The sequence below is a fragment of the Heptranchias perlo genome, chromosome 13, assembly GCF_035084215.1.
Source record: "Heptranchias perlo isolate sHepPer1 chromosome 13, sHepPer1.hap1, whole genome shotgun sequence".
Classification (NCBI taxonomy): domain Eukaryota; kingdom Metazoa; phylum Chordata; class Chondrichthyes; order Hexanchiformes; family Hexanchidae; genus Heptranchias; species Heptranchias perlo.
In genome coordinates this window covers 22163272-22180957 of record NC_090337.1, presented here as the reverse complement: position 1 = coordinate 22180957, position 17686 = coordinate 22163272, and the positions used below count along the sequence as shown (strand labels likewise).

General features: G+C 43.1%; 1 protein-coding gene across 2 annotated transcripts; it reads right to left on the bottom strand.

Annotated features, from left to right (window-relative positions):
- Positions 1-10205: 10205 nt before the first annotated feature.
- Positions 10206-17589, bottom strand: LOC137331026 (fetuin-B-like). Of its 2 annotated transcripts, none has more exons than XM_067994615.1 (7): positions 17253-17589; positions 16302-16412; positions 14716-14803; positions 13384-13550; positions 12425-12535; positions 12118-12204; positions 10206-11232 (listed from the first exon to the last, which is right to left on the bottom strand). In XM_067994615.1, exons 1-7 carry the CDS (start codon positions 17517-17519, stop codon positions 10942-10944), a joined length of 1122 nt encoding a protein of 373 aa, XP_067850716.1. In that variant the 5' UTR covers positions 17520-17589; the 3' UTR covers positions 10206-10941. The 2 variants fall into 2 exon arrangements, with proteins under 2 accessions (XP_067850716.1, XP_067850717.1); XM_067994616.1 differs by having other exon boundaries at positions 16302-16409.
- Between the last annotated feature and the right edge of the window lie 97 nt (positions 17590-17686).

Here is a 17686-nt window from a genome sequence, read left to right as displayed (position 1 = left end):
GAAAATGAAACAGTTTAACTGGGATTAAACTACTTGACCTTTGCTAACGAGTTAGATTTTCCACTAGGGTTCCCACTTTCTGCAACAGAAAAAAATCTGGGGAAGGCAGGAAGATTTTGTACTTTTATCGGTGCAAAAACAATCAGTTTTTGGAGGGAGAATGAATAATTCAGTTTTGATAAGGGTGCATTTTAGGAATGTAGAAGAACTGCAGGAAGCATCTAAGGATGCATTTACATTACTGCTACCAGATAGGTACAGTACGGATTTCAGCCGAGCAGTACCCTACTTACACAGCATGGCTGAAACTTGAATGGTTAGAAGGGAGAAAACAGAAACGGAGAAAGCACTGCACGTGTGTGATTACATGCATGCACAGAGCTCCTGTCCGAACAGTTAAATTTTAAATGTGTAGACATGACATGTAGCAACAATAGTTCTGTTATATCAAGTAATCTTGTGCAAGTGACAGTAAACATTGGGGTGGATCTTGACTTCAATGAAAATAAAAAGTGGGAGAGATGTAAAACGGGCTGCCAACTCACTAACAGAAAGTCAAGATCGATCGCACCGTTGTAGGGGGTGGTGGTGTGTGTCAGCTTCACCTCTGACTTCTGAGCGGTTCGAATCGCTCCCATTCCCTGGGTTCTAGACCTTGGACTTATTTGGGGATTGTGACAAAGTGCAGCAGACAACTGGTTTTGGTGCAAGAAACTTTGATCTTTATTCAAGAGAGAAAATACAACACAACAATCTTAACACTCTAACAAAATGGGGAACACTTCGGTACACATGAGGGAAATTACAGTAGAAAGATACCTCACCCCTCCCAATCCCACTGTACTAGCTAAGTTGGACTCTAAAGGACCAGAGATAATGCTTACCAAACGAATCCTTGACAGTAATTCACCCAGAGGTAAGTCAGAAATAGATTGTAGAGTGGAAACTTTGCGGATCTTCGGTTTTCTCCCGAGTTGGTTTTCTTTGGTCGCGGTGGCCCAATATTACCCGGTTGGTTGGTAGTAATATTCGGTTGGTTGTTTCGTAAGGCCCTTGTTGCTGTGAGGTGTCTGATGGTCGCTGGGGCTGTTGCTCTGGTTTCTTCTTGTGTGTCAGCCTGCTTCTAGAGGTGCTGACCTTTTCTCTGTTGCCCCCTCGCCCTGTTGAACTGTTGCCTCCCGAGCTGTTGAACAATCCTTTGCCCTTGCAGGTCTGGCTGACCGGTTCTCTCACGTAGGGTTTGTTGGTTTCGCCGGAAGCTGCTTTCCTTCCAGAGACAGGCAGAACAAGACAAGCAAAACACAACAGCCATCAAGAGCCAGAGAGCGAGAGAGAGAGCTTTTGAATTTCCACTTCTATATCCCTCTCTTACAATGGTCTTCATCACTTTAAAAAAAACACTTCATGTCTGTTTAAACAGTTCTTACAAAGTCCTTAAGAATCCTTGATGGCTTTTTGATGGTCCCTCATCATGTTGCAATTGCTTCTCCCGATGGGTCATTGTTAATTCTGATTTTTAGAGCTTGTCACACAAGGCTTCCTTTTGTATCCAATGTCCTAGGTGTTGATCGGTTTTGCTTTAAAACAAAGATATGGCCCCACCATGTCTGGTGCAGTTGCCTCTTTCAATGGCCTACTGCCTTTCGAATTAGTGCTGAGTGTTGACCACCTGCTGTAGGTTTTGCATTAAAACAGAGACATGTCTGAAGCAGTAATTCTCCCACATTCCACAGTGTGTGTGTTGTTGATTTGTCTGGTGACCTCTCACCTATCCTTCCATCTTAGGATTTTAGTCAATGGCCAAAGTTTCCCATACTCAGGGGAAAAGGTGAATTTCTTTAGGGTTTTTCTCCGAGATTTTTGGGGGATCTGTGAATTTTGAGAATCTTACACCATGGCTACAGCAAAGATCACCATTGGCACTAATGCAGGTCCATTACTAGTAGACTCAGATAGACTTCATTTCTTCTGTATCCACTGCAACACACCAGTTGGCTATGCAGCCACACATCAACTAGGGAGCACTTAGTGGTAAGACACATCCACAACCAACATGGAGAAGTTCAGGATGGATAAGGTGCAAACGCAATGCACAAACACATTAAACATATTCACAATAAAATTAATTCACTTTCACTATATCTTTGTTTTTTTGTACAGGAAATGAAGTTGTCAGTGTCCTCGGCCCAACCATCTTCAGCTGCTTCATCAATGACCTTCCCTCCAACATAAGGTCAGAAATGGGGATGTTCGCTGATGATTGCACAGTGTTCAGTTCCATTCACAAACCCTCAGATAATGAAGCAGTCCGAGCCTGCATGCAGCAAGACCTGGACAACATTCAGGCTTGGGATCATAAGTGGCAAGTAACATTCGCGCCAGACAAGTGCCAGGCAATGACCATCTCCAACAAGAGAGTGTCTAACCACCTCCCCTTGACATTCAACGGCATTACCATTGCCGAATCCCCCACCATCAACATCCTGGTCAACATCCATTGACCAGAAACTTAACTGGACCAGACATATAAATACTGTGGCTACAAGAGCTGGTCAGAGGCTGGGTATTCTGCGGTGAGTGACTCACCTCCTGACTCCCCAAAGCCTTTCCACCATCTACAAGGCACAAGTCAGGAGTGTGATGGAATACTCTCCACTTGCCTGGATGAGTGCAGCTCCAACAACACTCAAGAAGCTCGACACCATCCAGGACAAAGCAGCCCGCTTGGTTGGCACCCCATCCACCACCCTAAACATTCACTCCCTTCACCACTGGCACACAGTGGCTGCAGTGTGTACCATCCACAGGATGCACTGCAGCAACTCGCCAAGGCTTCTTCGACAGCATCTCCCAAACCCGCGACCTCTACCACCTAGAAGGACAAGAGCAGCAGGTACATGGGAACAACACCACCTGCACATTCCCCTCCAAGTCACACACCATCCCGACTTGGAAATATATCGCCGTTCCTACATTGTTGCTGGGTCAAAATCCTGGAACTCCCTTCCTAACAGCACTGTGGGAGAACCTTCACCAGACAGACTGCAGCGGTTCAAGAAGGCGGTTCACCACCACCTTCTCAAGGGCAATTAGGGATGGGCAATAAATGCCGGCCTCGCCAGCGACGCCCACATCCCATGAACGAATTTTTAAAAAGCGAAACAAACAATCTGTATGAATCCTATAATGGTTATTGTGGGTGCCTAGAAGGTTCCTGTGGGATAAAAGTTCAGGGCAGTAGTGATCTTCACAGGTACTGATAATGTGTGACAGATGATTGACAACCCTGAAAGTCTTTGTTGACCAGGTGGAATACTTTAATCACAGTGTTGATGGTGAGCCTGCCTCTCCTCATGCCCAAGTAACTAACTGTTGCAATGGTCCTGCTGCCCGAGGTTGCATACTTTCTATGCACTCTGTGCTCCTGGTCACCTCCCCCTCCTCCTGCTCCACTGCAATATACCTACAAACAGGTTCTTGGGCAGGAAACCCCTCTGTACTTTTCACTTCTTCCACTGTTTTGGTGATACTTTGAAATCTTCCCCTTCATTCAACACACTAACTCTGCCTTGGAGCAAAATGCTCACTTTTCAATTTGACCATACAGCTGCAGAATGCTGCATGGCTTCATCAACAATGACCCTTATTAAGAAGGAAATAATGAGGGAAACTCAACACTTTTCTTCGTTGCTAGTCTTGTTTGCTTCTTTTTGGAGAGACATGGATACATGAACGAACAGCCCAATGCTGCTTTCTCCTGACATTAAACTACTTTTTATTCACACCTTCTTTTTCATTAAAACGAACAGACAGTAGGGTGACCAGCTTTCGCCAAGTCAAAAACCAGACAGGAAACCGAATAGCAGCTGAAAAAGGGGTGGGATCATGACTCAGGTTCTGATATTCTGATGAAAATTCGTTGAAAATCTTATTGACCTGAAAAATGAATGCCTTCAAGTCATAAAACAAAGAAGCAAATGGGCAAAAAATGAACTTATATTTTATAAATCAGACTTCTGGTATCTGCTTTTAATCCTAGAAATTTTCTGTCACACCGCTCTTAAACTGGCACTGGAAATATCCATTAACGGTCAATATTGGCTTTAGATGCTGGTGGTTGCTGTTTTCTTTAACTCAATGACCTCATATTTTGTAAGAAGGGACAACATGGATGATTTTGTCAATATTTGAAAACACTGAACACATTGAGCAGAATTCTGTTAATGTTTGATTGGTGGGACAGCCAGTATTTTTTTTGGTAGATCTGTATTCATTTCTTCCTTTATCTCATTCTTTTTATCCACTCTTTCGCTTCAAATAATTTGAAAACTTCAGTTGCTTTCCATTAAATAGACCTTGGTGGCCCTTCTAGATCGTAGAGTTTCAATTCCTCCGTTGTGTTCCCAATTACACCCTGCAAAATTTTTCAAGTAGCTGATTATCTTAATACTACCATGGACGTTTCTGTGAACTTTGAAGTAATCATTCATCTAGCTAATGATGGCAGCTTATGCTTTAATATATTTATGTGCCATGGATAGGGTGGCTTTAGTGCCTTATAAAAAAATTTTGCCCTTAATTGATATCTGGTTTATAAGGATGAATTCACTGATCCTGTATTCATACTAGAGATCAATGCTTGAAGGTATCACAGGTCAGACAATATGCCCTAAAGAATTCTCTTTCATTGAACCGGCAGGAACGGTATGTAGGAGGGGGTTAAAATCGGCCGAGTCCACTTACCAGCCCGAGGCCACACGTTTCGCCCAATGATGTTTTATCTTCACCAACTTTGAAGTCAGATTCAACATTTTTTTTTACAAAAAACTCTTCATTTGGACGAGTAGGAGCAGGAGTGATCCTCCGACTCCATAGGTGACACGATTGCCCCTGTCCATGGCCCGCTCCAACCCACCTCGCAGGACTTACTTGAAGGTCGCTGTCGGCAAGGCAGGCCGCCCAACATTGACATCTTCAGTCAGGCGAGCTGCCTGTGGAGGCGCAACCAGCACCAGCAGCTCACCCCAAATATATTGATGAGACTCCAGGACCAATTTCCATCAATTCTCGAGCCTCTTGGTTCAGGCGCGTGCTGTTCACACAGCATCGAGTCTGGGCCTGATTCTGTTCACTGTGTATATCAGTGTTTTGGACGTGGTGTCCAAATTTGCAGATGATACTAAAATAGAAGGCATAGTAAATAATTCTGAGGATCAAAGGAAGCTACATGGGGATATTGATAAGATGGTGAAATAGGCAAAAAAGTGGCAGATGGCATTCAATATCAGTAAGTGTGAGGTGGTACATTTAAGTTAAAAAAAGTAATAATTATACTTTGAATGGGGGAAGGTTGGTTGCTGCGGAAACGCAGAGGGATTTAAGGTCCAGGTTCACAAGACATCAAAAGCAACACCTCCAGTGGATAATGTCATAAAAATGTTAATGAATACTGGATTTTATGGCAAGGCATAAAAGTTGAAATATAATGGTGAATCTATATAAAACCTTAGTAAGTCAATAGCTGGAGTACTGCATGACGTTTTACACTCCACACTATACGAAGAACGTTGAGGCAATAGAGAGAGTACAGCACTAGAATGCTGCCTGGTATGAGGAAACACAAAGACAAAGAAAGACTTGAAGAGATTGGGCTGCTTTCATTAGAACAAAGGAGATTATAGGGTGATTTGATAGGGGGGTTTTAGATTATGATGGACTGGAACAAGCTAGGTAGAAACAGATTGTTTCCAGTGGTTGAGGGATGTAGAACGAGGAGACATAGATATAAGGGGCTCAATTTTAAAAGGGCGGCGGGATGGCAGTGGTGGGGGGGGTGTCAATGGGCCCACGGCGAACCCGACCAATAAAAACATACCGTTCCCCACGCAATCAGGACTTAATTGGTGGCCATTAATGTTGTTTCCGGGTTTGCCGTCCGAAAGCTGCGCAGTGGGCGGACTGCGCACCCGCGTGACAGGCTGTCAGCCAGAGCGTCTGGATTTAAAGGGACATTGCTCCAATGGATTTTGCTGGAGCAAAGACTAAGAAGACCCAATGGAGCAGCACAGGGGCAAGGCTGCTCAAAGATTCAGCGATGCCTCACTTCGGCTGCTACTGGCCAGGGTGAGGAGGAGGAGGGAACTATTTTACCCGGCCGACAGGAGGAAGTGCCCTGCCTCTGTCACCAAGAAGGCCTGGCTCGAGGTGGCAGAGGTGGTCACCAGCAGCAGCAACATCTCCCGAACCTGGATCCAGTGCAGGAAGTATTTCAATGACCTAACTAGGTCAGCAAAAGTCAATACACTTACTGATTCTCCTGCATTCCATGGTGCACATCGCCCTCCCCACCCCCCCCAATTCATTCTGCACTGGCAAGACTACTCCATCACATCACTCCTCACACCCACTTAAGGCTCATCCTCAACTTACCTGCACTTCCTCAGCACTTCCTCACCTCCCCATTTGTGACCCCCACCACTACCACTCACCCCAATCCTTATCCAATGTGATGTCTCTGTCTCATCCTCACCCTCTGATGTACCTCTTTCATGGTCAGCCTCACCCAAAGCAATGCATTCATCGGTTGGCCACTTCACCATCACTCACTCTCCCGTCTGTACTTTCTCTTCTTCTAGGAGAAGAGAGCACAAAATGCACGCAAGAGGGCGAGGACTGGAGGGGGCCACATAAATCGTGGTCCTCATAGACGCGAAGGAGGAGGCCCTGGAGATCAGCCGCACCCTCGTGTGCCTGTCCATCAGGGATGCCGAGACTGGCACCCCACAAACATCTGGTAACACAACTTTAACATTCATTACACACAACAGGAATTGATGTTAACAATGCTTGGCGTGTTGAACACCTCAGTATGCTCATTGCAACGTGACACATCTCTTACAGGCCCTTCAATCACCGCAGTGACGGCAGAGAGCGATTCCTCAGAGGATCTGCCGGACTCTGAGGGTGCACCGTCACATCTTCTCAAGCCACCCACTAGTGCAGATACTGACACCTCGGTGGGTCCCAGTAGTCAGTTAGTTGGGTTGGCACCTGGTGAGTCACCACACACAAGTGAGCACAAGCAGATACTAGTGGCAGGGGCAGCTGTGGAGAGTCCATGTCGGTGGGAGCACTCCTCTCCAGGTTCTGCTCAGCTGGACACAGATGCTGAACCCTGGGGGCCATCTTTTAAAAGGAGAATGATCGAGGGACAGCAAAGTATTTGCGAGGTACTGGAACAGGTGCCACGCACACTCTCCATGATAGCCCAGAGAATGGAGAAGTCCAACTCCTGCATTAATGGAATGGTGGCACGGGTACGGGAAGGAATCTCTGCGATAGTGTTGCAGGGACGTGAGCAACTGTCTGAGATAGTGTCACACGTAACTGCTGAAATGTCTGAGATAGTGTCGCAGGTAACTGCTGAAATGTCTGAGATAGTGTCGCAGGTAAGTGCGGGAATATCTGTGATGGAGAGAAGGCTAGCCTCCGTTGAGCTTCAAGCACGGCTCACAAATGAGTCCACTCAGGCCCTGACAATGGTCGTGCGGATTCAGGGTGAACAATATTCTGCTGCCTTAAACAGGCTGACCGATACTTTAGAAGTGGCCTAAGATGGCATCACACACGTCCTCCAAACTGTTGTCCAGCAGGGTGGTAGGAGTGATGTGGGCCTGGCCCAGAAGAGGGATGATGGTGAAAGGGAACATGGAAGTGGGGACCCCAGTCAAAGTGCTCCCACATCTCACCCGTTGCCCCGTGGAAAGCCAGCCACAGAGTAGAATCCCACTGCCCTCTCTGTCTGGCTGAGGACGTCCATGGGAAAGTTGACGTATTGCGAAGCTCTGCGATACAAGCTGCCGGTGACCTGCCTTATGCACTTGTGTACAGATGACTGAGAGACCCGGCAGTGTCACTGGTGTTACCCTGGAATGGTCCGGAGGCAAAGAAGTTGAGGGCAGTGGTGACTTTAACTGCGACAGGTAATGAGATGCCACCAGGCCCAACCGGGAGCAGCTCGGCATGAAGGAGGCTGCAGATGTCTGCAACCACCTAGCGACTCGCTCTCAGCCTCCGTATGTACTGCTCCTCAGAGAGGTCCAGGAAGCTGAGCCTCGGTCTGTAGACCCTCTTGACAAGGGTAGTAACTCCTGCGACGTTGCTCCCTCTGATGTTGCCCTCTCTGCTCTTGTGCAGGTGCCTGTGGTGCAGCACTGTGTTGTGAAGCTGTAAGTGGAAGAAGTGCACGCCATGCCTGGCGAGGATGGTGATGTTGCTCATCCTCGGATGTACTGGTGAATGCAGCCATCGCGCCCCCTATCCTGATGGTGTCAGTTTGAGGGGGTCTGAAAAGTTGGTAAATATGTGTAATCAGAACAATTCTGAGTGTGAACCAAGAGTTTTCAGTCTAAACACAAAGATCTCCCAGCCAAAAGTTTGTCTGAGAAAACTGAGTGCCCTGCTGCAAGAACTAACCTTTTATCCCCACCTGTCAAACGGGCATTTAAATGTCCAAATGGCTGCCGGCTGAAACACGATTTCTTCACTATGGTGTGTTTCCCATAGCACGGGAAACACGTTGAGGCAGCATTGAAATCACTTGCCAGCATAATTAATTACATTCATGCGCATTTCAAGTACGGCTTTAATTGCCGGCGGGATTTGTGGGTTTGGGAACGGCGCACAGACCCAGATGACTGGATCGTGCACATTCTTCAGCGTGTTGGAGCCGGAATTTCTGCCCACTCCAGAAGATCCCGATTTTCTTTGCCCCTCCCCCGCCCCCAACGTACCCGAACTTCTGTTTTAAAATTGAGCCCAAGATGTCAGTCAGCAAACTTTATGCAGCACAGTGGATCTAAAGAAAGAAAGGAAATGTTCTAAGAGAGTAAAGAACAAAACAAAAATCCTAAAGTTAAAGCTTTATGATGTTCTGATACAGCAACATTTTCTGGCCAAGAAATAGCTGGAACACAAAGATACAGGGGTAGAGTTTCCGCTTGTTTCCGCTAGTAAATATCAGCGTAATCCTGGCAAAATCGGCTAAACCAGCGCAGAAGATCGGGGAATTTTAAACCTAAGTGATTTATGCCCAAAACCACTTATGTTTGTGTTTTCTGTGATCTTTTACGTTGGTTTAAGATTCAATTCGCCCTGCCCACAAAACTGGCCATGCCCCCAGTTGACATTGCGAGATTCCGCCAATTGCACTGGTTCGCGAAGGCTCTTCAAATTGCGTTATTTTCTTAGTTTTGTTATTTCCTTAGGTGCCCAGTAGGCACGCTTTTAAAGGTTTACATCTCAAAAAACATTTAATTTACTAAGAAACTGGCTAATGTACACCAATGAAACTAGTAAATGGTTCAGTATAGGTTTTTAAAGTTATTTTCAGTAATTTTAAATCAGGTTGCTCACAGGTTGAGGACTGGACACCCTTAATTTTGGTGATAATGCTTAATTTTGGTGATAATTTTCAGCTGCATTAATAAAACTGCAGGTTACCACTCTTAAATACATCAAGGAATACTTTTTAATGGAAAGAAGAAAAAGAAACGATTATGTTCTATTACACTGACTGATTGCGCTAGTTCATGGATGATTTTATGTTTGAGATTATGCAAATGAATACTATCGGTAACTTGAACTGTAACCTATTTTGGGTGCACTTTCCCCATTGCAACCAAAGCGAAACCTCCACCGCACATTTTGCACTTGTAATCTAAAAGTTAAGGAATTTACAAGTTACATTGAATGTCCCATAATAACATGAAATATAACACGAAAATTTAGGCAGAAAGGTCTAATAGCCTTTTACTACAACATTGGGCCGGGACTTGCTCCAACCGGCATGGCAAGGCTGTCCACACGTCCTGCAGACAAAGACTACGAGAAAGCCTATCTCATGGTCTCTGATGTCCATTTGCTCCCTTTTCAATTTTTTTTTCAGTTCAGCGCTGTGATTTCAGCGCAGCTCCCTTCGTATCGATAGAGACTGTGGGAATGGAAGCCTCGCCCACAGACTCTGTCAAGAAGAGAAGTCACGCCCACAAGCAGGCAAGGACAAATCATTCATTTAAAGTAAACTTCTGTCTGTTAGTTTAAATAAAAATTTAACATATCTTATAGCCAAGCAAATGATTTAATTTAATGAAACTTACAAAAGTTAAAAGTAAACATTATTTTTAATTTTTAAAAAAAATTTAATAATCAAAAAATATTAAAATAAGAGTAATATGACATTTCACATTTTTAAAATGTAATTGTTTGTTGTTTCGCGGTCATTAACAGTCACCGCGCTTTTAAAAAGTATTGTAGGGCTGGTATTTTCCAGCATACCTTTTGGTGACGTAAGTATCTTCATTCCAGCTGGGCGGATGGGTAAGTTTACGAATGTTTACTGATTTCTATGATTTTATCATACCATGTCCCTTTAATTCGGAACAGTCAAACCGCTGGCGAACCAATGGGAGCAAGTTCGCGATTTCCGGGTTTTACTGCGCATGTGCGCATTCATGAACTTGCTCCATCGATTCACCAGGGGCCGGAGAGGACGCCATTGCAATACGGTGTCCCAAGACATGTAATTTCTGGGCCATTATTACAGAGAGCCTTATAATAAGGTTAAATTGAATGACAAAAAGAATGTTCTAACTGAAAGCATTATAACAAGAGTGGGTGTATAATCTGAGAATGCAGTGCATGTAAAATTATGAAAGCATACAATTTATTGCAGACTGTTTTATTATTTTAACCTGAATCAATCATACACATCATATACAGGCTTCCTGTTGAAATGTGCTTCAAGAGGCAATTTTCACTTTCAGGTCTGTGCCCTTTATTGTTGATATAAATTATTTTCTGATAATAAAAAAAGGACAGATTTTCTGTCTGCTGTGAATCTCCTCTTTGGATTTATTTCAGAGACCGGTCAGATAGTTCCTGTCAGACGGTTCTTCCAAAATGCCTGGCCCTCCCCGGACACATATTTCGAGGTGCAGGCAACATTGGAAAGTCAGCTCTATTTCCTGTGCTGATAACAAAGCCCAGTGCACCTTGCACTTCCTCAGAGGACTCAATTCTCTTGGGAGTTCCACTCTGCGGATTTTGCTGTTTTTTGCCATGTTGCTGTTGACGACTGAAATGTCTCTTGTTTCTTTGTCCATGTCCTTTTTTTTTATCATGTCTTTGCTTGATAACAGTTGCAGCCACATTCTTAGCTGAACTGGCTACCACCTTCAATGTTACAAAGACCACGTCAGCTACTTCATAGAGTTCCAACAAATCTAACCGCACAATTTAAAGTCAATCACTGACCTGGACTGCATGGTGGGTACAACACATTGGCATTTGTAATCTAATTTGTAGCGTGGCAGAATGATAGGATACAGGCTTTTACTGAGATTGCTCACATGTTGAGTTCTCAATACTGGCTGTAGCATCAGAGAGGATGTGTACATTGGAGGCCATAAACTTCCCATCCCGTGGACAGAGGGAAAACTGGAGGGTAACTCGCCCCCATGCCTGATCTTGCATATTCCATTACGTACTTGGTTCAAGAGAGACAATGGCCTTAAGACAGGTCAACTGCCTGTCCTGTTTGGTTAGGGTGGTGGGTGAAATGGAAAGGGGACCTTAAGGCCAAAAGGAAAATAAGTTAAAAAAGACAAAAATAAATGAATTGCCAAAGTGAGTCATTATCAAAACTGTTAGCTTCTAGTGAGTGATCAAGTGTCGTTAAAATTGTAAAGTTACAAGTGCTGGATTGCTCTAGCAAAAAGCAGAACAGACACAATGTGCCTCCTTCTGTGCTGTAAACTTGCATTGTTCTATGCTTATTGAGGTACTAACATGATGTGCCACTGAGAGGTGGGATGTGTACTTTTCCCTACATTCCAATTCAGATCTCTGCAACATGGCACATCCATTTGGAATGCTCGGCAGAAGATTCTGTTCCTCAAGAAGCAGTCAAAAAATGTGCCAGTTATTTCCTCAGAGGTTCTCCCAATCGTCCACCATAACCTTGGCTTTAGATCCACGGAAACTCAATTCCAAAATCTTTGGAAACCATTCTGAGATCCCTGTTATGAATTTTAATCAGACTCCCCAGTGATTGATTACCTTTGGTCCGTAGAGCTCACAGTTCACCTCAACTTTCTCTTGCCCAGAAATGGGTTTATAGACCGAGGCGGTGCAGAAGCCCTTGTGCTACAATGGAAGAAAAGACAACAGGAAATACTAAGCAAAAGATACAGTCAGGGTTTCCTTAACAATGTTCTTTGATTTCAAAGATTTAGTTAGATTTGTACCTCCAGAGGGGTGGATTTTCCTCCACAATTCCACTCAGGAAATTGAGCAGGATTGTGGCCGAATGCCCTATCATATAAGTATGTATTGGACCAGTGGACGGTTTTGCAACAATACTTACACCAGACGCAAATTCACCTCTATCCATTGGACAATTTGGAAGCTTGGAAGCTTTAGTGCATGCAGTTTCACGGATTGCAAATTCAACAAATACTTTCTTCCCAGCCACCACCTGAAAGAAAATCACAAAAAAACTTTCTTTAGCAACAAATAACCTACTAGAATAATGACAGCAAATGATTACATCAACCTTTTTGAAGACCTCTGTGATAGTAAAAAATCTATAATATAATCCTAGTGGAATATCTGCTCGTGTGGACCTCTTTGTACTTTTTCACAAGTTGTGTATTGTGACATTCATACCAACATGCAACCATCACCATAGAAAAGTGATACATGCCACTGCCTCTTGCAGTTGATGGTATAAGTATAAGTGACAGTGACATGACAAGATATTTTGGCCTAGATAATCTGCTTCAGCAGAATTGGATCACATCTTCAACATTGTGAATCTTCCACCTGCCAAAATGATGCACCCTTGACCTTGGATGATTTCTGGTCAGGGGATCATTTACATATTTTTGGTGGGCTGCCTGGCCACTGACAGAAGTCCGCCTGAACTGGGATAGAGATTGGCTGTATCAGGTCTCAGAGGCCTGCTGTACCAAAGTATTGCTGCCAGTACAGTATAAACATGAAAAAAAGATTTTTTTTTTCAAATTTGATGCCTATGCCTCTGCAAATCAATTTTCATAGGCTTTGGGGAGAAACAGGCATTATATCAATTATAGCTTAATTGCTGTAGCTGTTATTGCTCACATCTGCTCAGAAACCAACATTTTCACCGTCACTGGGACTTTTAGTGCAAAATTGTTGTCCTTGGGCAGGACAATTCGCAGGACTTCATACAGGATGTTACTTGTGGATGCATGGAATCCATAGGATAATGATAAAGATAAAAGAGTTCAGATTTTTTTGAGTTAAGCTTTGCTGAAAAAATAAGAATGTCATCAACTTTACCTGAGAGGAAGCTCTTGTTATTTCATGTACTGCAAAATAATTTGTTCCGTTGCTGTTTTTGTTATATTTTTGTAGTGCCGCCATGACCGATTGACTGACATCTGAATGATTCAAAGGTATGCGATGTGGGCAGCCTGGGCATCTGCTCAAAACCATGTCATCTGAATCTTCAAAGAAAACACAAAAAGTAGAAAAAAAACTATAAAGCCGTGTTTTAGCTTTATACTCACAGTTACGTTTTCGCTCAAATTAATGAATGGTGAGAAATAGAGCCTTAAAAGAAATAACTTGGTCAAATGTGTTTGTAACCCATGTTACATGACAGAAAATTGAGTATCTCTGGCTTTTCATGACCAATGTGCTTCTAATACTAATGACAATCTCCACCATATAATAACATGAAAGATTTCAGCACTTTTTTATTGTGTGGGAATGGGAGCAGATACTGGCATTGTAACAACTGGCAAAGTGTGAAATGCAGACGGTTTCAGCACACTGTTACTATGTGGAATTGAAGGAGGCACTGTCACAGACTCAGTAACAATTTCCATAGGGTGCTCTGATACACTAGTACTATATGAAGATTGCAGTAGGCACTCTCACGGACTGTGGAAGCAACAATCGTGATAAGATAGTTGGAATCTCCATAAGTGGTTAGAATGTGGAACTTGCTACCACAAGGAGTAGCTGAGGTGAATAGCATAGATGCATTTCAGGGGAAGCTAGATAAGTACTTGAGGGAGCAAGAAATAGAAGGATATGTTGATAGGGTAAGATGAAGAGGCTCGTATGGAGCATAATCATTGGCATAGACCTGTTGGGCTGAATGGCATGTGTCTGTGCTGTAAATTCTATGTAATTCTATGTAAGATAGTAACAGGACAGGTTCAGCATATAGTTGCTGTGTGTAGGTTGGAGCAGGTTCTATCACAATCAGCAACAATCTTCATAGAGTAATAACAGGACAGACTCAGCACAGCGTTAATGTGTGAAGACTGGAGAAGAGATGCACAGCCACATTGAGAATCTTACGTATCATAAAACAAGTTACTGCAGGGCTAGGTATAACACCCACTCACCCAGAGACTCTAGGGAGAATCACATTTAAAGCACAGAGACATAGGGGGAAACACACCAAAAGATTAAATAAATAATCATTGAAGTGTTCTGATGGAGTGAGAAAAGCACTGATGATTCACTGGCTGGTGAGTTCTTTTAATTTTGAGTCTGTCAAAGTTGAACAGGAGTGCCCTAGTTGTCAAGTAGAATTGCCAACTCTGTTTAGTGCTATGTGTAAAATAAAAATCACATTCACAGAAACCTCTGACTTACCTGGTGATATTAAACAATGATACTTCTGGACCTGATTGCGTCGTGTTGTTGGGTTGATTTGTAATTGCGCTTTACAGTCACCGGAAATCTAATGGAATGAGAGAAATAGCCATCATTAGTTATTTACAGTTTAGTTGTCATTCCCAATCCATATTTTCTCAACATGAAAGAGCAGTGAGGAGCCACCTAGTTTAAAGCTGTTGTCAACAGTTACTCTCAGTAGTGGAACAGGGAGATATATATATATATAAATTGGACATGGGCAGTGACACAAAACAGGTGGTATCGCATTGGTCGCCCATTCTGACTTGGGTAGAACTAAATATCAGCCGTGTCATATAACTGGCGGCAAAAACGATTCTGCCTGATTTACGTCCCCGCCCAAGGCCAATTTCACCCCAGTGAGTTCTGGTTCTCCTTCCTTTCCTATAAGAACTACTGGCTTCCAAACTATGCACAGCTGAAGAATTGATAGTAGCAGTTGTATCTTACCAATATCAAATCTCCAGCACACTTAATTCAAGTAGAACTAAACATTTCTCAGTTTTTACAATATTTAGGATTAGAATAAGAAATCAGTTTGTTGATCTCAGGCAGGACAGAGATTGGGAAATATAATTTCTTCATTACCCTCTGATTAGGGAGGGGAAAATCAGTCAGGGTTCCGGCTCATGGTTATTATTGAGCATACTGAAAATACAAGCGTCTAGATGTCAGGTGAGAAAAGGATCTGGCTGGGCTGTGTTGCCTCACAGTCAGAAAGTTTGCCAACATCTACTGTCAAGGTGCAAGTGTGGCTAATAACCATTTGAGCAAGGTGCTGGAGGGTGATCAACATCAGTGAAACTATCCTTCAGCAAGGTGTCAATTCCTAAAGGAAAGGAGGGGAGAAAATTGGTGAGAAAACACCACTGCTAATTTACAAAGTTAATCATTGGTATAATGACTGACCTGGGGCACCAATGGCTGCAAGATCTGACTACTAAATGTATTTGATCTTGGATTTTTTTAAAATAGTTAGAAAAATACAGTGAATATAACATTCACTGTATTTCAGTCAACATTGTGATGCATATATAGTGAGCAATGAGTTTGAGATTGGAACATCTGCCTTTGGTCTCCAATGGAGAAGGACAATAAACAATATGAGTTGAGAGAAAGTCATTATCTATGACTTTGTTTCAATAAAGTACTTAGTTGCAAACTAAATTTCCACAAATTATGACAATGCACCACTTCTATGCTGCTTTGATTTTGCATAACGTGCTTCACTGAGGCTGAGGCCAGTGCGTTCCCAAAATTCAGTTCAGATGATGTTCACTATGTCTTAGTGTTGAATTGACATTGTTCCACCTGCTGCTGGAGTGGGACATCAATGCTGTCTCGACCCTCCTCTGACACCACAACCATGCAGGTGATGAGTGAGCGAGTGACTACATTGGAGTTAGTGTTGACCGAGTCACTTTGGAGAGATGGACAGAGTGAGTGAGTGACTTTTGCCGATATAAAATACCAAGGACGTTAAAATGTCTTCAAATGTGAACTTTCCAGCCAAAGTATACAAAACATTCAAAAGAGGGACTTACAGCTTCAGGACCTGATCGTATTTTACATTCTGTCACAGGTTTTGGGTTCAGTGAGTGGCATCTTGTCTCCAACACCTCAAACTCTAAATAAACAGAGGACGCACCTTGCTTCTGAAAGGAAAATAGGATTAATTACTGAGCAAAAAGCAGTCTTGTCCATCAGGTGTGCCCACTGGCTAAGTTTCACACTGTATAATCCCCTGTTAAAGGCCCACTGAGTCAAGACACCTGAAAATGGAAGTGTTATGATGTAATTAAATTGCTGATTGCATCTGCTGTATTTTGATTGCACATTTGAGTAAAAAGTAACATTGTAAGTATATCCATGTCAGCAGATATGGCATCATATACACCATTAATATTGCCCAGCAGCAACAGAGCAATGTTTTAATTAGGCTGTAAGTAATAGCAAATTTGAGAGATTACTGTGTCAGTAATTGCTTCATGCAGAGAAAGTCAAGCATGAAGATGATTGCTGCCATGCAAAATCCCTGCTTTATGCACACTTTCTCATTAATAATTTAACCTAATTTAATAACCAGAATTTAAAATAATAATAAATAATCTTTAACTCTGTGACGACTCTGGTTGCACAGAGGACAAATTAGTTGTAAAAGTGCCATAAAAAGAGAAAATGCTGGAGGCATACAGCAGGTCCATCAGTATCTGTAAAGAGAAGAGACAGGTTAACATTTCAGTGTGGACCCTTTGTCAGAGCTGGTAAAAATGCCATTCTCCAGGACTGTCCCGATGTTACTGTGCTATAAATAGCCAATCACAATACTGACACAGATCCCGTTGTGATATAATAATGTTTTCAAAGCTCACTGTTCCTGTTCCAACTCCAGTTTGGGAATTTTCATGAACCACTCCCGTGAGCCAATGACTCTGCGTTTAACATGTTCCATAACAAATTAACTCATCTCAGTGCCGTATCTTCTTTGTACTCACCCCTCTGTCTTCCTGAGCGTTTTCAATTTTGTTCAACTCGTACTTGTATCCTCTAGGCTGGTTAGCGTTGATATGTTCCACTGCCAGTTCTGCTGCATTCACTACCCTTGATACGTTGCAGGAAAGAGCTCTGTAGGGGGCTGCAAGTGAGGGCTGGAGGAATTGAGTGCTGACCGCTAGCACAATCAACAGTTTCATGCTGTGTGAGAAGTGCAATAATGGAGTTGCACTGTGTTTGAGAAACACCACAAATGGTATTTTGAACATTACAAAACTCACACCAGCAGTGGTAAAAGGGACTTCACCACAGCAGTGTAGATGCCAATTGTTCTGCTTCTTGTCTAAATGCAGTCTGATTTGAGACCACAGATTTGACCATGGGAAAAATAAACATGTCAAAACAAATATAAAAATTGATGAAATCAAAGAGACTT